We start from the raw sequence: 15,604 nt of genomic DNA, 5'->3' as shown, positions 1-15,604 counted from the left end.
GCGGGTCACTCACAACCTGAGTTCAGGAACATTTTAGTCAGCCTTTTATCATTTTATACAAAACGCCTGTGTTCATTTGGAGATCATATAATCAAGCTTTCAATACATGAAAACGTATAATGAAACTGGGATACTTGCCCAATGAGGCACTAGATAACTCATCCAATCCATTATTACTCTTAAACGTATCTTGCCAGGCGACTGTAAACTGATCACAATTGACAGGAAGTATATGCTTCGGTAGAAACGGTAATTTAGTCTGAGCACTGTTCTCAAACTATCTGAAAAGACCAAGGAAGTGAGCCGAGTGCCAGCCCCATATCTTTTATTTATTATCACATGTATAAAAAGCAAGCCCTGCCCTGCCGAAGGTACTGTGAAGCAATTGCACACTTAAAACGACAACTGTTTAAAGAGGTCGGGGAGGGGAGGAAACGCACTTTCTCCAAGTGCTTCAAACTTTGAGCGGCTCATGGTGCGTCTGCCTACAACACACCGTTGCCAGGGCTTGGAGCCTTCTGTCCTCGACCCTTCAAAGGACAGCGTGGAGATTCGGGGTAGGCGAGGCCCTGGTTTTATGCTGCCTCCAGGCTGCTGCGCCAGCCGCTAATCCCTGTAATTTAGATGAATTGCCTCTGGTTTTATGTGAGGAGTCGAGGGGCTCTGAGGAGCCCTTTTAAATCGCTCATGAAGGGTCGGGGCCACCTAGCAAGCGTCGTAGGCACTAGGCGCTTCTGGCTGCATGCAGTATCGGTGGCATTTTAGACACGCGCGCCTGTGTTTTTTTAAGAGAGAGGTTGTCCCCTGGTCTACAAGAAAGCTTCATTTACATAGCAGGCGCCTTTTGTACCCCGTGTCATCTAGATGTGGCGAAGGGATGCACCTCGGCGACAGTGCCCGCCTCCCTCTTCGAGGCGCATGTAAACACCGGCCTTCAAATTGTTTCGGCGGCTTTTTGAGGGTGTGTCACAAACTGAGGCCCCCTCCCCTGCCGTCTCTACGGTTTTTAAGCACTGTAGGTAACATGTATTAGTTACTATTATTATCCAATTTAACACACTCAATATACCGACTTCGAAAGGATGGAAGTCTGAGTCAGCCTGACGAGGAATCTAACTCTTGACCCGCACAACACCTCCCCTATCTATCCTGCCAGCATGTGGTTGACCCTGACATACAAAAAAACACCCCTTACACTTTCACTTGCTTTACAAACAAGGGCACTCTCAAGTGGCAGTGACCAGCTGTCCACGACACAGCACCTGAACACAGTGTCCCTCCCCAAGCACAACTATATATAGGCCCAGCAGTCTCACCACACGTCTGCTTTGTACTTATGTTACGTCACTACCACGTCGTGTGAGGAGACACTCCTGCACGCTCCCAGGTTACCTTGGTGCTTTCTCATTTTGGACCGCGGACAGATTAGGGGGTTATCCTCGCCGTATCCGTGTGCGCCTGGCATACTCTTTGAACCTCAGTGTTATCTCCGGTCCAGGTTTCATCCCTGCATTCATATCCCTCAACCCTCTCCACCCTTCACGGTGCGAGTTCAACAAACGAGTTAGACTGTTACAGGAGCCCCTGCGAGTCTGCACTCACATACATATATGTATTTAGGGGAATGCTGTGTTTTACTGGCTCACATCCACGTAGCGTAGCGGGGGCCAGGATGTTACAACAAAGATAAATGTCCCACTGCTGAGGGAGGATGCCTGAGTTTGTAACTTCTTCCACTTCGTTTTTAAAAGTGGCAGCCCTAGGTAGGGTGGACTGTGGTAGTATATATATATATATAAAAATATAAAACATATTGCATGTCAGGGAAACACTTATTCGCTTAGCAACAGGATCACACCGCCCATACCACACGAGTGAATATACAGTGCTTGAATCCCAAAGCGCTGGGTGGCAGGTTTTCACAATCACCCCTCTCACGGGAGCGTCTTCCAACGCCCTCAGAAGGATGAAGAGCAGAGTGAACTAGCTAAGTTTTGAAACCGTGTTTTTGGATAACACACAGATAAATACGGTGGACGCATTAATCTACTGATCCACATGAACTCATCTAAATGACTATAACATATCTGAGCATATGTCTTTTATACAGCACAATATCACCCCAAGGGACTTCTTGGCGCCATATAACAGATGAATCTTACAGTAAACCAGCTTGTGAAATAACCCCCTGTGCACTAAATAGCCGCACTGCCTTTCCACAATCAAGTACTGCTTTAAAACTTAGTTTACTAAATATCTGTTCAACCGAGGCAGCTTTTACACACATTCCGGTTAAAATAACCGCATATTAAAGGCACCCTGTGGACAGGGAGCAGTGGTCCCTGGGCAGGGAGGAAGACCCCACACTGCAGCGGCCACCCACCGTAAAACGCCCGACAGCAGCGCCCTTTCAGGCCCCTGCCGATTTATGTGGCTTCCGTACGCCAAGCAAGACGAAGCACGCCTGCCTTTACGACTCCCCGCAGCAGCGTCAATATATCACTCACAGTAGATAACACCGTGTCTCGGACTACAGCAGCACTTCCCGTGGCTACACAGACACCTGCCGGCCGCCCCGTGCGACACCTTCTCAGGTGTACATGCCAGTGGCTAAGCCTCCCAGAGTAAACACAAAAACAAGAAAAACAGCATTGCAGCGAGCGGCAGCCGAGCCCCCTCACCTCCCCTCATCATTCACCAACTGTGAGGAAGAAACACTGACATGAGACGCGCCTGGCGGAGGAGAGGAGACACGCGCCTGTGATGTGGTGGCGGTGGGATTGTACGGGCGCTCCACGGACTGTACGGAAGTTGGATTGCACACAACTGCGCCCGGTGCTTCATTTGTGACAAAAACAAGTGGTTGTCGTCAGGAGGCCACTGCAGTTTGCACCACACATGCTTCCTGCCAATGATAGTAACAACACAACTACTAACCATCACACTCCTACCAATGGGACAATTCGGACTATGTCAGGCCTCCAAAGTCCTAAGAATGGCTTGTGTTGCTGGGAATTGTCATTTTTTATGTATATTGAAATAGTAATTACCTGTTTTAAGGGCATCTCGAAAATAGCCACACAGCGCCACCTTGTGGCTGACTGTTTCAAGCGTCAGTGTTCACAATTAAGCGCAGGTGCCGAGCACCGGAAACCACCCACTCAAATTAAGCTCTGTCTGCACCCCTTGTGTCGCACTTCGCACCGGACAGTGCCAAGAGCTACTCGAGGACTCTAAGCTGCCAGTGGCATAGCGCAAAATGATGCCACTCCATAATGTGAAGAGGGGCTCCTGATTCTTCCATATCTCAAAGTCAAAGATATTCATAGTCTATTGGTTGAATCCCCCCGACCCCCCCCCCCCCCCCCCCCCCCCCCGCCCGGAAAGTTAGGGGCCAGTTCTGGCTGCCCACACCTCCCCTCCACTTGCGCCAGAGGGGCAATAGGGGATTGCGTTATGCCCGTCAGCAGACAGTAGCTATCGTTGCACACTCACTTAGTGAAACACAGATCTGACTTGTCAAACTGGTGATCATGAAGATGATGATGGTGTCCCTGTTCGCTGTCATTCGGAAGGCACCAGCCTCATTTGAATTATATTCTCACTCTCTTGGCATACTGAATGTCCACAAACACTCTCCTAGCACCCTCCCTCCCCAAAACAAAAAGTGTTCCTCTATTGACTTCAATGGCTCACACTTCACCCCCATAGCTGTGAGAACAGAACAGGTAGGGGGAAGTGAAGAATTATAGTGCCCCCGGACTTGAACATGTAGAAATGGAGGCTCCCCCAAAACATAATCGCCAACCAAGAAACAGCAGACAAGTGGGCAGTATTCACAACCGCAACATAATAAATACATTGGCGACTTTAAATTGTATAACGATACGTCAAGATCCCATCATACGGAGACATATTGACAAAGTCCATTCTTAATTGTAAAAAAAAGTCGCAAGTGCACCATCACTGCGCTCTCCTAAGACATGCATGGCTGTAAGTACCTTTTAAAAGAGTACCATACACGCCCACTTAAACTTCAATGTGAGCGGTACTCCTACACTTTTTCATTTTTGTGCGAAATGGGTTCACCTAGCCAAACTGCAACGAACCCTAAAATTCCCTGTTTTAAAAAGACCCAGGCTGCCTGCATCAGTGACAGGCACTCTCCCCCACCGCTGTACCTGGAAGTGCTTGATGTAGGTGGAGATGCGCGTGAGGTGCAGGCTCAGGCAGCGGGACGTGCAGCGGGCTCTGCATATGCCTGCACTGGAGAAGGACTCGTCCTGTTGCTGCTGCTGGTGCTTGTGCCTCCCGGGGCCCAGCAGAGCACGGCTGCGGGGCACCCCGCTAATCCACAGTATGCAGGCGGCCAGGAGCAGCGCGCCGGGCTCCTTCCAAGAGAGCATGGCGAGCGCGAGCGATCCGACCAGACAACACTCCCGTCAGAAACTAAACACAGCCAACTTGCAGGCAGTCATTCAACTCTGAATCCCCATCAGTGACAAGCACTCCCCCTGCAACCGCTCCGGGGCCGGCAGGGGGCGGGGCGTCCTGCCTCTGTGGGCGGACCAAGCCTTGAGTGACAGGGAGCAGAGGCGGCCAAGCAATAAAGAAGTCGCGCGTGCGAGTACCAACCGCTTCCTCACTGTCGGACGTGGGGCGGGATATGGTTCCCATGGGCGGGGCGGACTTTGAGTGACAGGGACGGCAGCGTGCCTGGCCACGGACAGGTCGTGTGTGTGCTAGGACGGCCGCACACGGCGGTGGAGCCGCGGTCCATCAACCCAGGCGCCTGTGTGCGCTGCTCCTAGCAGTGCTCTTGGCCGTATGCTAATTTCTGTATGTACTGTGCAGTGTGCACAGACAGTGACGTACGTCTACCGTAGACTGAGAGCTACGGACTTTCGGAAAGTTTTAAATAAACTCAGGGCTTCACGTGGGCCGGGTCCTCCCGGTGCTCAACACCGGCAGTTCTAAAACAAGCATTGAAAATGCAGTAGGTCCCGCTTTTAACTAATTTAAAGCAATTTGCTTTGCTAATGGTATTGTATAGCAAAGCAAATGGCTTTAACTTAATAAAAGGCTAGACCTATTGCATTTTAATGCTTGTGCAGACTGTGTGTAAAAACATTGGGGAATGTGATGCAGTCAGGCATGGCAGGTAAAAGCGTGGCTGAGGCAGGCCAACCAGTGACTGGACAGACTGTCAACCGGTTTCTGAGTCAGGTTTTTTGTATGGCTTATGTAAGTGCAAATAGGTACAGTTGTTGACATTTTCTCTGGAAAATTGGCGAGGTCTTAAAGAAATACTTCCTTTCACTGAAGCTCAAGTACATGTGCCTGGGATTCATGCATTGATTCAGTGCAGACTGGACTATGCCAAACCAATCTTCTATAAACTTTAAACAAAATATCTCAGAATGGACAACCCTGTGTGGTAACATAATCTGCTTAGAGGACTCTGGTCGTAAGTAATACCATAAAGTGACTTGCAAAACTACCAGCTTACAGAAAACCAGAAACGGCACACCTGGCTCTTACACTCCTTCACCCATCACACTCCTAAACACTGCGTCCCCATGACACGATTGCCGTACCTGTGGTCATCATACACGACATGGAAACACTTATCACATAGGATCAAAATAAACTTTTCCAACCATACACCCTACATTTTGTAGCATGTTGCCTATATAGGCAAGCGCTTCAGCACCCTACTACTGTCTTCCTTGATGAACAGGGCCGATGGAACTATGTGACAGGGAAGTTCCAACTTGTGCAACAACTAGGAATAAATTGTGCATCCAAAAAAGGCAAATTATGCGGCGTAATGTGGCATATTTTATGATAGCATTACTTCACTATTTTGTCATCTAGACACTTGTTAACACTGCCTTGCCATAGGTTACGCCTCATTTGTACCAGTTTAAAACCCAAATAAAGCAATAAATAACACAAAGGTGGGCAGTCAACATTTGCCAAGGGCGTCCCACTACGCAACAACACGTTGCCTCGTTTTAAGTAACTTTGAAAGCATGTGACCTACAAACAATTTTTTTTTATTCTGCAGATTTTGCAGGCAGCAGGAGGATTATGAGGCAAATCTATAATTGAGCAAAAACCGCAGAGACGACACAATCGCATAATAGGGCCCTTTCGTGGCTACAGTTATTTTTGAGGCACCTCCTTCAGTACTTGCCAGGTTCCTGGCTCTGTTTTTACTATTCAGAGGATAGTGAGGGTGGAATAGAGGATATTGGAGAAAAGGAAAAGGAAGGAAATGGATACAAGAAAAGGTGAAAGTTAGAAAGGGACAATGAAAAAAAAAGGAAGGAAATATGGATCAACAAGAAAGGCAATCAACAGGAGAAAATTAAAAGGAAGATAAATGAGGAGAAGAGAGAGCAAATAAGGATAAGCAACAAGTATATAGAAGAGAAACAGGGGAAGGTGATAGGAGGTAGTGGTATAATTGTAATTGCATTTATATAGCTCTTACTACCCCATACGAGGCGTCAAAACACTTTTTGGCGAGTAGCACCCCCTTTGGAACCCAAAAGGATTAGTGGTGGATTAGTATAGGGAATTACGAGCATGGTATTAGAATAGGGAGGCACAAGTGAATTTTAGCACAGGACATGCAAGTCTGTTAGCTGGATTGAATAGAGTAATATAAGGATGGAAGAGAACCAGAAGTGTTAATTGAGAGATCATAGCAGTAAAATGAGGTCTGTGATGAGTAAAACAAGCATTTGCAATGCAATAGGTCTCGCTTTAGGAAAGTTTGAGCTATTGGTCTTGTAAATGACAATTTTTTTATTTATGTGTTGATTTTGAAAATAGCTAAATTAATAGCTTTGTCATTTACAATGCCAATAGTTATAACTTTCGCAAATGTGACACCTATAGCATTTGTAATGCAACATCTTTTTTATTTACGTGACTTAGATGTATTGATATTACAAATAACAATGGCTTTTAATTTTTTAAAATAATTAATACTTAAATAAAAGTGATTGTAATTTATAATGGCAATAGCTTAAACTTTTGTAAATAACTTTTGTGAAGATTATGTTCAGTGTATTTTATTGTGACGAAAATCCAAGAACAGAAGTGAAATATTAACATCTTTTTGTGACATTTGTAATAAAGCTTGAAACATTGAGAGAACATATTTGAACCAGTTGTTGTTGAATGGTTGCACATATTGATGCTGTGATGGCGTGGAGTGATGTTGTGGTGGTGACGAGTGATGCTGTGGCATTCAGTGATGCTGTGGTAGCGCATAGTGATGTTGTGGTGCCCCTGGGTGATGGTGTGGTGGCCCTGAGTGATGCTGTGGAGGCCCTGAGTGATGCTGTGGAGGCCCTGAGTGATGCTTTAGAGGCCCTGAGTGATGCTGGGGAGGACCTGAGTGATGCTGTGGAGGCCCTGAGTGATGCTGTGGTGACGCATAATGATGCTGTGGTAGCGCATAGTGGTGCTGTGGTGTTCCAGAGTGATGCTGTAGTGTTCCAGAGTGATGCTGTGGTGGTGCTGAGTGATGCTGTGGTGGTGCTGAGTGGTGCTGTGGTGGTGCTGAGTGATAATGTGGTGGTGCTGAGTGATGCTGTGGTGGTGCTGAGTGATGCTGGGGTGGTGCTGAGTGATGCTGGGGTGGTGCTGAGTGGTGCTGTGGTGGTGCTGAGTGATGCTGTGGTGGTGCTGTGGTGGTGCTGAGAGATGCTGTTGTGGTGCTGGGTGGTGCTGTTTTGGTGCTGAGTGATAATGTGGTGGTGCTGAGTGATGCTGTGGTGGTTCTGAGTGATGCTGTGGTGGTGCTGAGTGGTGCTGTGGTGGTGGTGAGTGATGCTGTGGTGGTGCTGAGTGGTGCTGGGGTGGTGCAGAGTGATAATGTGGTGGTGCTGAGTGATAATGTGGTGGTGCTGAGTGGTACTGTGGTGGTGCTGAGTGATGCTGTGGTGGTGCTGAGTTATGCTGGGGTTGCGCTGAGTGATGCTGTGGGGGTGCTGAGTGGTGCTGTGGTGGTGCTGAGTGATACTGTGGTGGTGCTGAGTGGTGCTGTGGTGGTGCTGAGTGATGCTGTGGTGGTGCTGAGTGGTGCTGTGGTGGTGCTGAGTGATGCTGGGGTGGTGCTGAGTGGTGCTGTGGTGGTGCTGAGTGATGCTGTGGTGGTGCTGAGTGGTGCTGTGGTGGTGCTGAGTGATGCTGTTGTGGTGCTGAGTGGTGCTGTGGTGGTGCTGAGTGATGCTGTTGTGGTGCTGAGTGATGCTGTGGTAGTGCTGAGTGGTGCTGTGGTGGCGCTGAGTGATAATGTGGTGGAGCTGAGTGAAGCTGTGGTGGTGCTGAGTGATGCTGGGGTGGTGCTGAGTGATGCTGTGGTGGTGCTTAGTGATGCTGGGGTGGTGCTGAGTGGTGCTGTGGTGGTGCTGAGTGATGCTGTGGTGGTGCTGAGTGGTGCTGTGGTGGTGCTGAGGGATGCCGTGGTGGTGCTGAGTGGTGCTGTGGTGCTGCTGAATGATGATGTGGTGCTGCTGAGTGATGATGTGGTGGTGCTGAGAGGTGCTGTGGTGGTGCTGAGTGATGCTGTGGTGGTGCTGAGTGGTGCTGTGGTGGTGCTGAGTGATGCTGTGGTAGTGCTGAGTGGTGCTGTGGTGGTGCTGAGTGATAATGTGGTGGTGCTGAGTGATGCTGTGGTGGTGCTGAGTGATGCTGTGGTGGTGCTGAGTGATGCTGGGGTGGTGCTGAGTGATGCTGTGGTGGTGCTGAGTGATGCTGGGGTGGTGCTGAGTGGTGCTGTGGTGGTGCTGAGTGATTCTGTGGTGGTGCTGAGTGGTGCTGTGGTGGTGCTGAGTGATGCTGTGGTGGTGCTGAGTGGTGCTGCTGAGTGATGATGTGGTGCTGCTGAGTGGTGCTGTGGTGGTGCTGAGTGATGCTGTGGTGGTGCTGAGTGGTGCTGCTGAGTGATAATGTGGTGGTGCTGATTGATAATGAGGTGGTGCTGAGTGATGCTGAGGTGGCGCTGAGTGATGCTGTGGTGTGCTGAGTGGTGCTGTGGTGGTGCTGAGTGATGCTGTGGTGGTGCTGAGTGATGCTGTGGTAGTGCTGAGCGGTACTATGGTGGTGCTGAGTGATAATGTGGTGGTGCTGAGTGATGCTGTGGTGGTGCTGAGTGATGCTGTGGTGGTGCTGAGTGATGCTGGGGTGGTGCTGAGTGGTGCTGTGGTGGTGCTGAGTGATGCTGTGGTGGTGCTGAGTGATGCTGGGGTGGTGCTGAGTGGTGCTGTGGTGGTGCTGAGTGATGCTGTGGTGGTGCTGAGTGGTGCTGTGGTGGTGCTGAGAGGTGCTGTAGTTGTGCTGAGTGATACTGTGGTGGTGCTGAGTGGTGCTGTGGTGGTGCAGAGTGATGCTGTGGTGGTGCTGAGTGATGCTGTGGTGGTGCTGTGTGATACTCTGGTGGTGCTGAGGGATGCTGTGATGGTGCTGAGTGATGCTGGGGTGGTGCTGAGTGATGCTGGGGTGGCGCTGAGTGATGCTGTGGTGGCGCTGAGTGGTGCTGGGGTGGTGCTGAGTGGTGCTGTGGTGGTGCTGAGTGATGCTGTGGTGGTGCTGAGTGGTGCTGTGGTGGTGCTGAGTGATGCTGTGGTAGTGCTGAGTGATGCTGTGGTGGTGCTGAGCGGCTCTGTGATGGTGCTGAGCGATAATGTGGTGATGCTGAGTGATAATGTTGTGGTGCTGAGTGTTGCTGTAGTTGTGCTGAGTGGTGCTGTGGTAGTGCTGAGTGGTGGTGTGGTGGTGCTGAGTGATGCTGTCGTGGTGCTGAGTGGTGGTGTGGTGGTGCTGAGTGGTGGTGTGGTGGTGCTGAGTGGTGCTGTGTTGGTGCTGAGTGATGCTGTGGTGGTGCTGAGTGGTGATATTGATTTAGTGGGTTAATGTTATCAATAATTGAGTGTATTGTTGTTTGTGTCATTATGCTTAGTGTGTGATGTTGTGTGTTGTTGATGATGTGATGGTATGTGTGTGTGAGTGTTTTGCAAGTTTGTGTTATTTTGTTGCTGTGAACATGTGTCTGTGTATGTGTGTGTTTTTTTTTTTTAATTTTGTGTTTGGCGTTTGTGATAGTATGGCTTCGAGTCCTTTTTTTCTTGTGCAGATGTGTTTTTGTTAATAAAAATGGCGGTCGCAATGTTGTGCCTATACGCTACCTACGTTTTTGAGGTTAGCGTTCTAGTTTTTTTAGTATTTTCCCCTTGTTTTTCGAATGACGTAATTTCCAGCCAATCGCATTGCTACGTTTTGTGACGTAGCGTTGCGATTGACGTGCGTCAACGGGGAAATTCCCAGATCTTCGAGAACAGTCGCGTGTGAAAGGCGTGTTGTGCTTTCTGTGCTGTTGCTGCGTCATTTGACAGGTAAGTTTGAATTTTAATATTATTATACAAATCTTGGGTATGTAGTATTGATTGTGTTTATACTTTTTTGTACGTTGATTAATGTTTTGTATTGTTTTATGATGTTTCTGTATTCCGACTGTGTTTGGTTTTGCGTATGTACCTAGTGTATAGCTATGTAACTTTTGAAAATGTTGATGTGCTATGTATTAATGTTGTTTTTAATGAATATATTGCAATGTATTTATTTTATGTGACGTACATCCGACATATTCCGACTGTATTTGACTTTTCGTATGTAGTTTGTGTATAGCTATTGCACGTTTGCAAATTTTGATCTGCTATGTATTAATGTTGTTTTTAATGAATATATTGCAATGTTTTAATTTTTTGAGATGTACTTCCGACATATTCCGACTATATTTGACTTTTCGTATGTACATCGTGTCTAGCTATTGAACGTTTCTAAATTTTGATGTGGTATGTAATAATGTTGTTTTTAGTAAATATCTTGCGATGTAGTTATTTTATGTAATGTACTTCCGACATTTTTTGTGTAATATTTTTATTAGTGACAATGTATAATTATGATTCTACTGTTGTATTATATACACAGTGTCTTTCTTTTGCAGTATTATTCTTTTGTGTTGTGAATGATTTTTAATAATTAAGGCTGAGATGAATTTACACACTATCCGTATGCAACAACCTTCAACGTTTGTTTTTGTGTTGCTTTGTGTTTGCAGTAAATATAGTTTTGTCGTTGCAGTTTATTTTGATTTAGCCTGTGATCGTTTGTGAAGTGTTTTGGCCTTGTGAATAGACACCTTGTTTTTTTGGGTTAATTAAGGGTGAGATGAATTTACACAGTATCGGTATGTACGTTTTTTATTTCTTTGTGTTAGTTTTGCGTTGTATTTGAGATAAAGACTTTTTGTTAGGTATTGTTGATTAGGATGTAAGTTGTGATACTTTTCTAACTTTCTTGTTCTTGTGATTTGGTACTTGTTTTTATTTTATTTTTATTTTGGGTAATTGTGTTTCTTGTAGATACTTTTTCTTTGTGTGTTCATTTTCATTTGTAAAGTGGTATACTTCATTCAATGCTAACTTGTTTATGAACTCTTTTGGGACTGTAACAGTATATGTTTGGTGGTGAGTATATGTTTGGTGTTTGGTGCTGTGGTGGTGCTGAGTGATGCTGTGGTGGTGCTGAGTGGTGCTGTGGTAGTGCTGTGTGGTGCTGCTGAGCGGTGCTATAGCGGTGCTGAGTGATAATGTTGTGGTGCTAAGTGATAATGTGGTTGTGCTGAGTGGTGCTGTGGTGGTGCTGAGTGGTGCTGAGTGGTGATGCTAAGTGGTGCTGCGGTGGCGCTGAGTGATGCTGTGGTGGTGCTGAGTGATGATGTGGTGGCGCTGAGTGATGATGTGGTGGCGCTGAGTGATGCTGTGGTGGTGCTGAGTGGTGCTATGGTGGTGCTGTGTGGTGCTGTGGTGGTGCTGAGTTGTGCTGTGGTGGTGCTGACTGATAATGTGGGGGTGCTAAGTGATAATGTTGTGCTGAGTGGTGCTGTAGTGGTGTTGAGTGGTACTGTGGTGGTGCTGAGTGGTGCTGTGGTGGCGCTGAGTGATGCTGTGGTGGTTCTGAGTTGTGCTTTGGTGGTGCTGAGTGGTGTTGTGGTGGTGCTGAGTGATGCTGTGGTGACGATGAGTGGTGCTGTGGTGGTGCTGAGTGGTGCTGTGGTGGTGCTGAGTGATGCTGTTGTGGTGCTGAGTGGTGCTGTGGTGGTGCTGAGTGACGTTGTGGTGGTGCTGAGCGATAATGTGGTGATGCTGTGTGATAATGTTGTGGTGCTGAGTGTTGCTGTAGTTGGTCTGAGTGGTGCTGTGGTAGTGCTGAGTGGTGGTGTGGGGGTGCTGAGTGATGCATTTGTGGTGCAGAGTGGTGGTGTGGTGGTGCTGAGTGGTGCAAACGCATGCACTGCCGGTTGGTGATGTTTGGTGGTGGAAGTATTTCCTTTACGGCATGGTTGTGTGTGTGCCTGGTGTAAAGGAGATCCTTTATTTTTATTTAAAAAACCGAAAAGAAACAGATTTTCATTAACGCAGACAAACTAATAACATTTGACGTGCATGTTATCGTTTGTGAAGGGGCATTTGTGTTCTAGCCCTTCTTTCAGCAGTTGGTTCCATTGTTTTTCCTTTTTTTGGAACAAGAGATTCGGTTCCTGCTGCTCGAATTAGCATTTCAAAGATGCTGCCCGACAACAGATTAGAATCTTTACGACAGTGCTTAAAGCACTCCAGTATCCTGTTGTAGTTTCGTTCCCAAACGTTAAAAAAAAAACACAAGTGATGTTTCACTCATTTGCAGATTTATTGTGTTAGTGTTTGGTATACATGTTAAGGCTTCTAAATAACTTTAAACATTTTGAAAATGGCGTTTTTTTTCAAAAAAAGGATTAGAAATAGCTTTAAAATAAAAAGCAGTAACCTTTTTGATGTGTTACATTATTTATTGGGATTACTTTGTAGGTATAGTGTTGCAATGCCAAAGGTAATTATTAAAATAAAAAGATATCCACATCAGTAACTACGGGACACATTTAAAGACATATTTCCACTTCTTATATGCACAATGTTGAAAGGAATTACTGAATGGCGCGCGCTGGGGAGAAAGTCTGTGAGCTGAGTGTTGGCGTTTGTAAACAAATGTAGAGCGAGGCGCGCTGAATGCTTGTGGATGTTTGATGCTTGTGGATGCTTGATGCTTGTGGATGCTTGATGCTCTTGGATGCCTGATGCTTGTGTATGTCTGATGGTTGTGGATGTCTGTTGCTTAAGGATGTCTGATGCTTGTGGATGTCTGATGCTTGTGGATGTCTGGTGGTGTGTGTGCCTGGTGGAAGCATGTACTGACGGCTGGTGTTGTGTGTGCCTGGTGGGTAAGTGAATGGCGTGCTCTGGGGAGAAAGTCTGTGGGCTGAGTGTTGGCGTTTGTAATGCTTGTGGAAAGCGAGACGCACGCTGGAGAGGGAGGGGGTGGGATGACTAGCCAGCTGAACGGGAGAGAGGCTGTTGTCTGCGTGTTGGCACGCTGGAGAGGCAGGGGGGTGGGATGACTGGGCAGGTGAATGCAGCGTGTACAAAGTGAAGAGCCAATGAAAGCTGAGGCTGTGGGCTGAATGGCGCGAGCTGGGGAGAAAGTCTGTGGGCTAAGTGTTTGTAAAAAAAAATGGAGAACGAGGCGCACGCTGGAGAGGGAGGGGGTGGGTTGACTAGCCAGCTGAATGGGAGAGAGTCTGTAGGCTGCGTGTTGATGGCGTGCACAAAGTGAAGAGCCAATGAAAGCTGAGGCTGTGGGCTGCGTGTTGGCGTGCTGGAGAGGCAGGGGGTGGGATGACTGGGCAGCTGAATGCAGCGTGCACAAAGTGAAGAGCCAATGAAAGCTGAGGCTGTGGGCTGAATGGCGAGCGCTGGGGAGAAAGTCTGTCTGCGTGTTGGCGTGCTGGAGAGGGAGGGGGTGTGATGAGCGAGAGGCGTGCGCTGGACAGGGAGAGATTGGGAGGACTGGTCAGCTGAATGCAGCGTGCACAAAGTGAAGAGCCAATGAAAGCTCTTAAAAAAAATGCCCGTGGGGAGAATGCGCAAGAAAAGAGAAGCTGTGGGCTGCGTGTTGGTGTGCTGTGGGCGTGCTAGGCAGCTGAATGCAGCGTGGACAAAATGAAGAGGCAATGAAAGTTATTTGAAAAAAAAAGGCACGGGGTGGGAGATTGCACAATGGGAGAGAGGCTGTGGGATGCGTGTTAGCGTGCTGGAGAGAGGGGGTGTGATGAGCGAGAGGCGCGCTCTGGACAGGGAGAGGGTGGGAGGACCGAGCAGCTGAACGTAGCGTGCACAAAGTGAAGACCCAATGAAAGCTCTTGTAAGCACTTGAAAAAAAATGCCCCTTGCGAGAATGCGTGTGATTGTGTTCACATGAACTGTACGAAATCCACAATGGTTTAAGAGCTTATTTTGCCTACTATACTCTTGTCTATTTATCCCTGCGAGATAGAATAGTCGAGACCTAAAGAAAGTGCCCAAACGATCTCTATCAGGCTCTCCATTTCTGCCCGCAAAGGCGAGGGAGGGAGGGGGGGTGGAATCTTAACTCTGCAGCAGTACCATCCTTCACTGCCTTTGAGGAAAATTCAAAGAAACTCCTTATGATTCTGTTACAGTCTCATCATTTCAGAACTGAAGTATTTTCAATATTATATGGTAATCTTGCTTATTGTATTATAATCTGGATTCAATGACAGAAGTAGCAAAATGCCATTCAGATGGCACACTATGCTAAGCACAGATTTTTAGTTAATGTGTTTTAAGCCACACCCGTAACGCATTGGCCACGCCCCTTTGAGATTGACCCCCACACACACAGTTTTTCCATCCCACTTAAAGCCCTGCATACTCTAGATGTGCTCCAAGTAGTGGAACTCACACTGGACTATTGAGACTGGTTAAGCCTCAAGCGTCTCAAAACTACAGTTGAAGGTGTGACCTGCGAGGTACTCACTAGTGACGAGTTGGCAGAAGTCAGTCTGCCTACCAGCTTTGACCCTCCAGCACAATACCAGAGCTTAATTTGTAAAAAAAAAAAGAAAGAAATAAGTGCTGGGGCTTTCGTTGGAAGGCCCCTGTAGCTTGCACCACATATTGCCCCTGCTTTGCTGCCAATGATAGCAACAACACAACTACTAACCATCACACTCCTCCTACAAGTGGGACAGTTCTGACAATTTCAGGCCCCCAAAGCTATAAGAATGGCTTGGGCGACAGGGAATATTCGTTTTTAGTGTATATTGAACTAGTAATTAACTCTTGTTGTAGTCATCTCTAAATTAGCCAGACAGTACCACCTAGTGACAGATTGTCGCAAGCGATGGTGTTAAAAGTTAAGTGCTGGTGCCGAGCATTGGAAATCACCAGCTCAAATGAAGCACTGGCCCTAGCCCTTGACCACGACGGTAATCAGGCACGCAGCAACCATAGGGCTAAAAGGGCTTCAGCCTCTACGTCGTGTGTCTCAGGCCAGGCTGCTGCAGCTTGAGCTGCTGTGGGCTCGGCTGGGCAGTGTCTGGAGTCTTATCTCCGGCACGCCCACGGTTTTCACAGGTCTTTAAAGACCATTTACATATTTACATAATTTTGTAAACCGGTTACAGAGG

General features: G+C 47.5%; 1 protein-coding gene across 1 annotated transcript in view; it reads right to left on the bottom strand.

Moving 5' to 3' along the window:
• The window catches only part of ANOS1 (anosmin 1), a 479,614-nt gene extending 475,108 nt beyond the window's left edge, over positions 1-4,506 (bottom strand). Inside the window, exon 1 of the mRNA XM_086934322.1 lies at positions 4,182-4,506. Coding sequence (XP_086790448.1) covers positions 4,182-4,406 — 225 coding nt within the window. The 5' untranslated portion in view covers positions 4,407-4,506. The remainder of the gene's footprint in view (positions 1-4,181) is intronic.
• Between the last annotated feature and the right edge of the window lie 11,098 nt (positions 4,507-15,604).

The sequence above is a fragment of the Lissotriton vulgaris genome, chromosome 8, assembly GCF_964263255.1.
Source record: "Lissotriton vulgaris chromosome 8, aLisVul1.2, whole genome shotgun sequence".
NCBI lineage: Eukaryota > Metazoa > Chordata > Amphibia > Caudata > Salamandridae > Lissotriton > Lissotriton vulgaris.
This window is presented reverse-complemented; position numbering and strand designations above follow the sequence as displayed.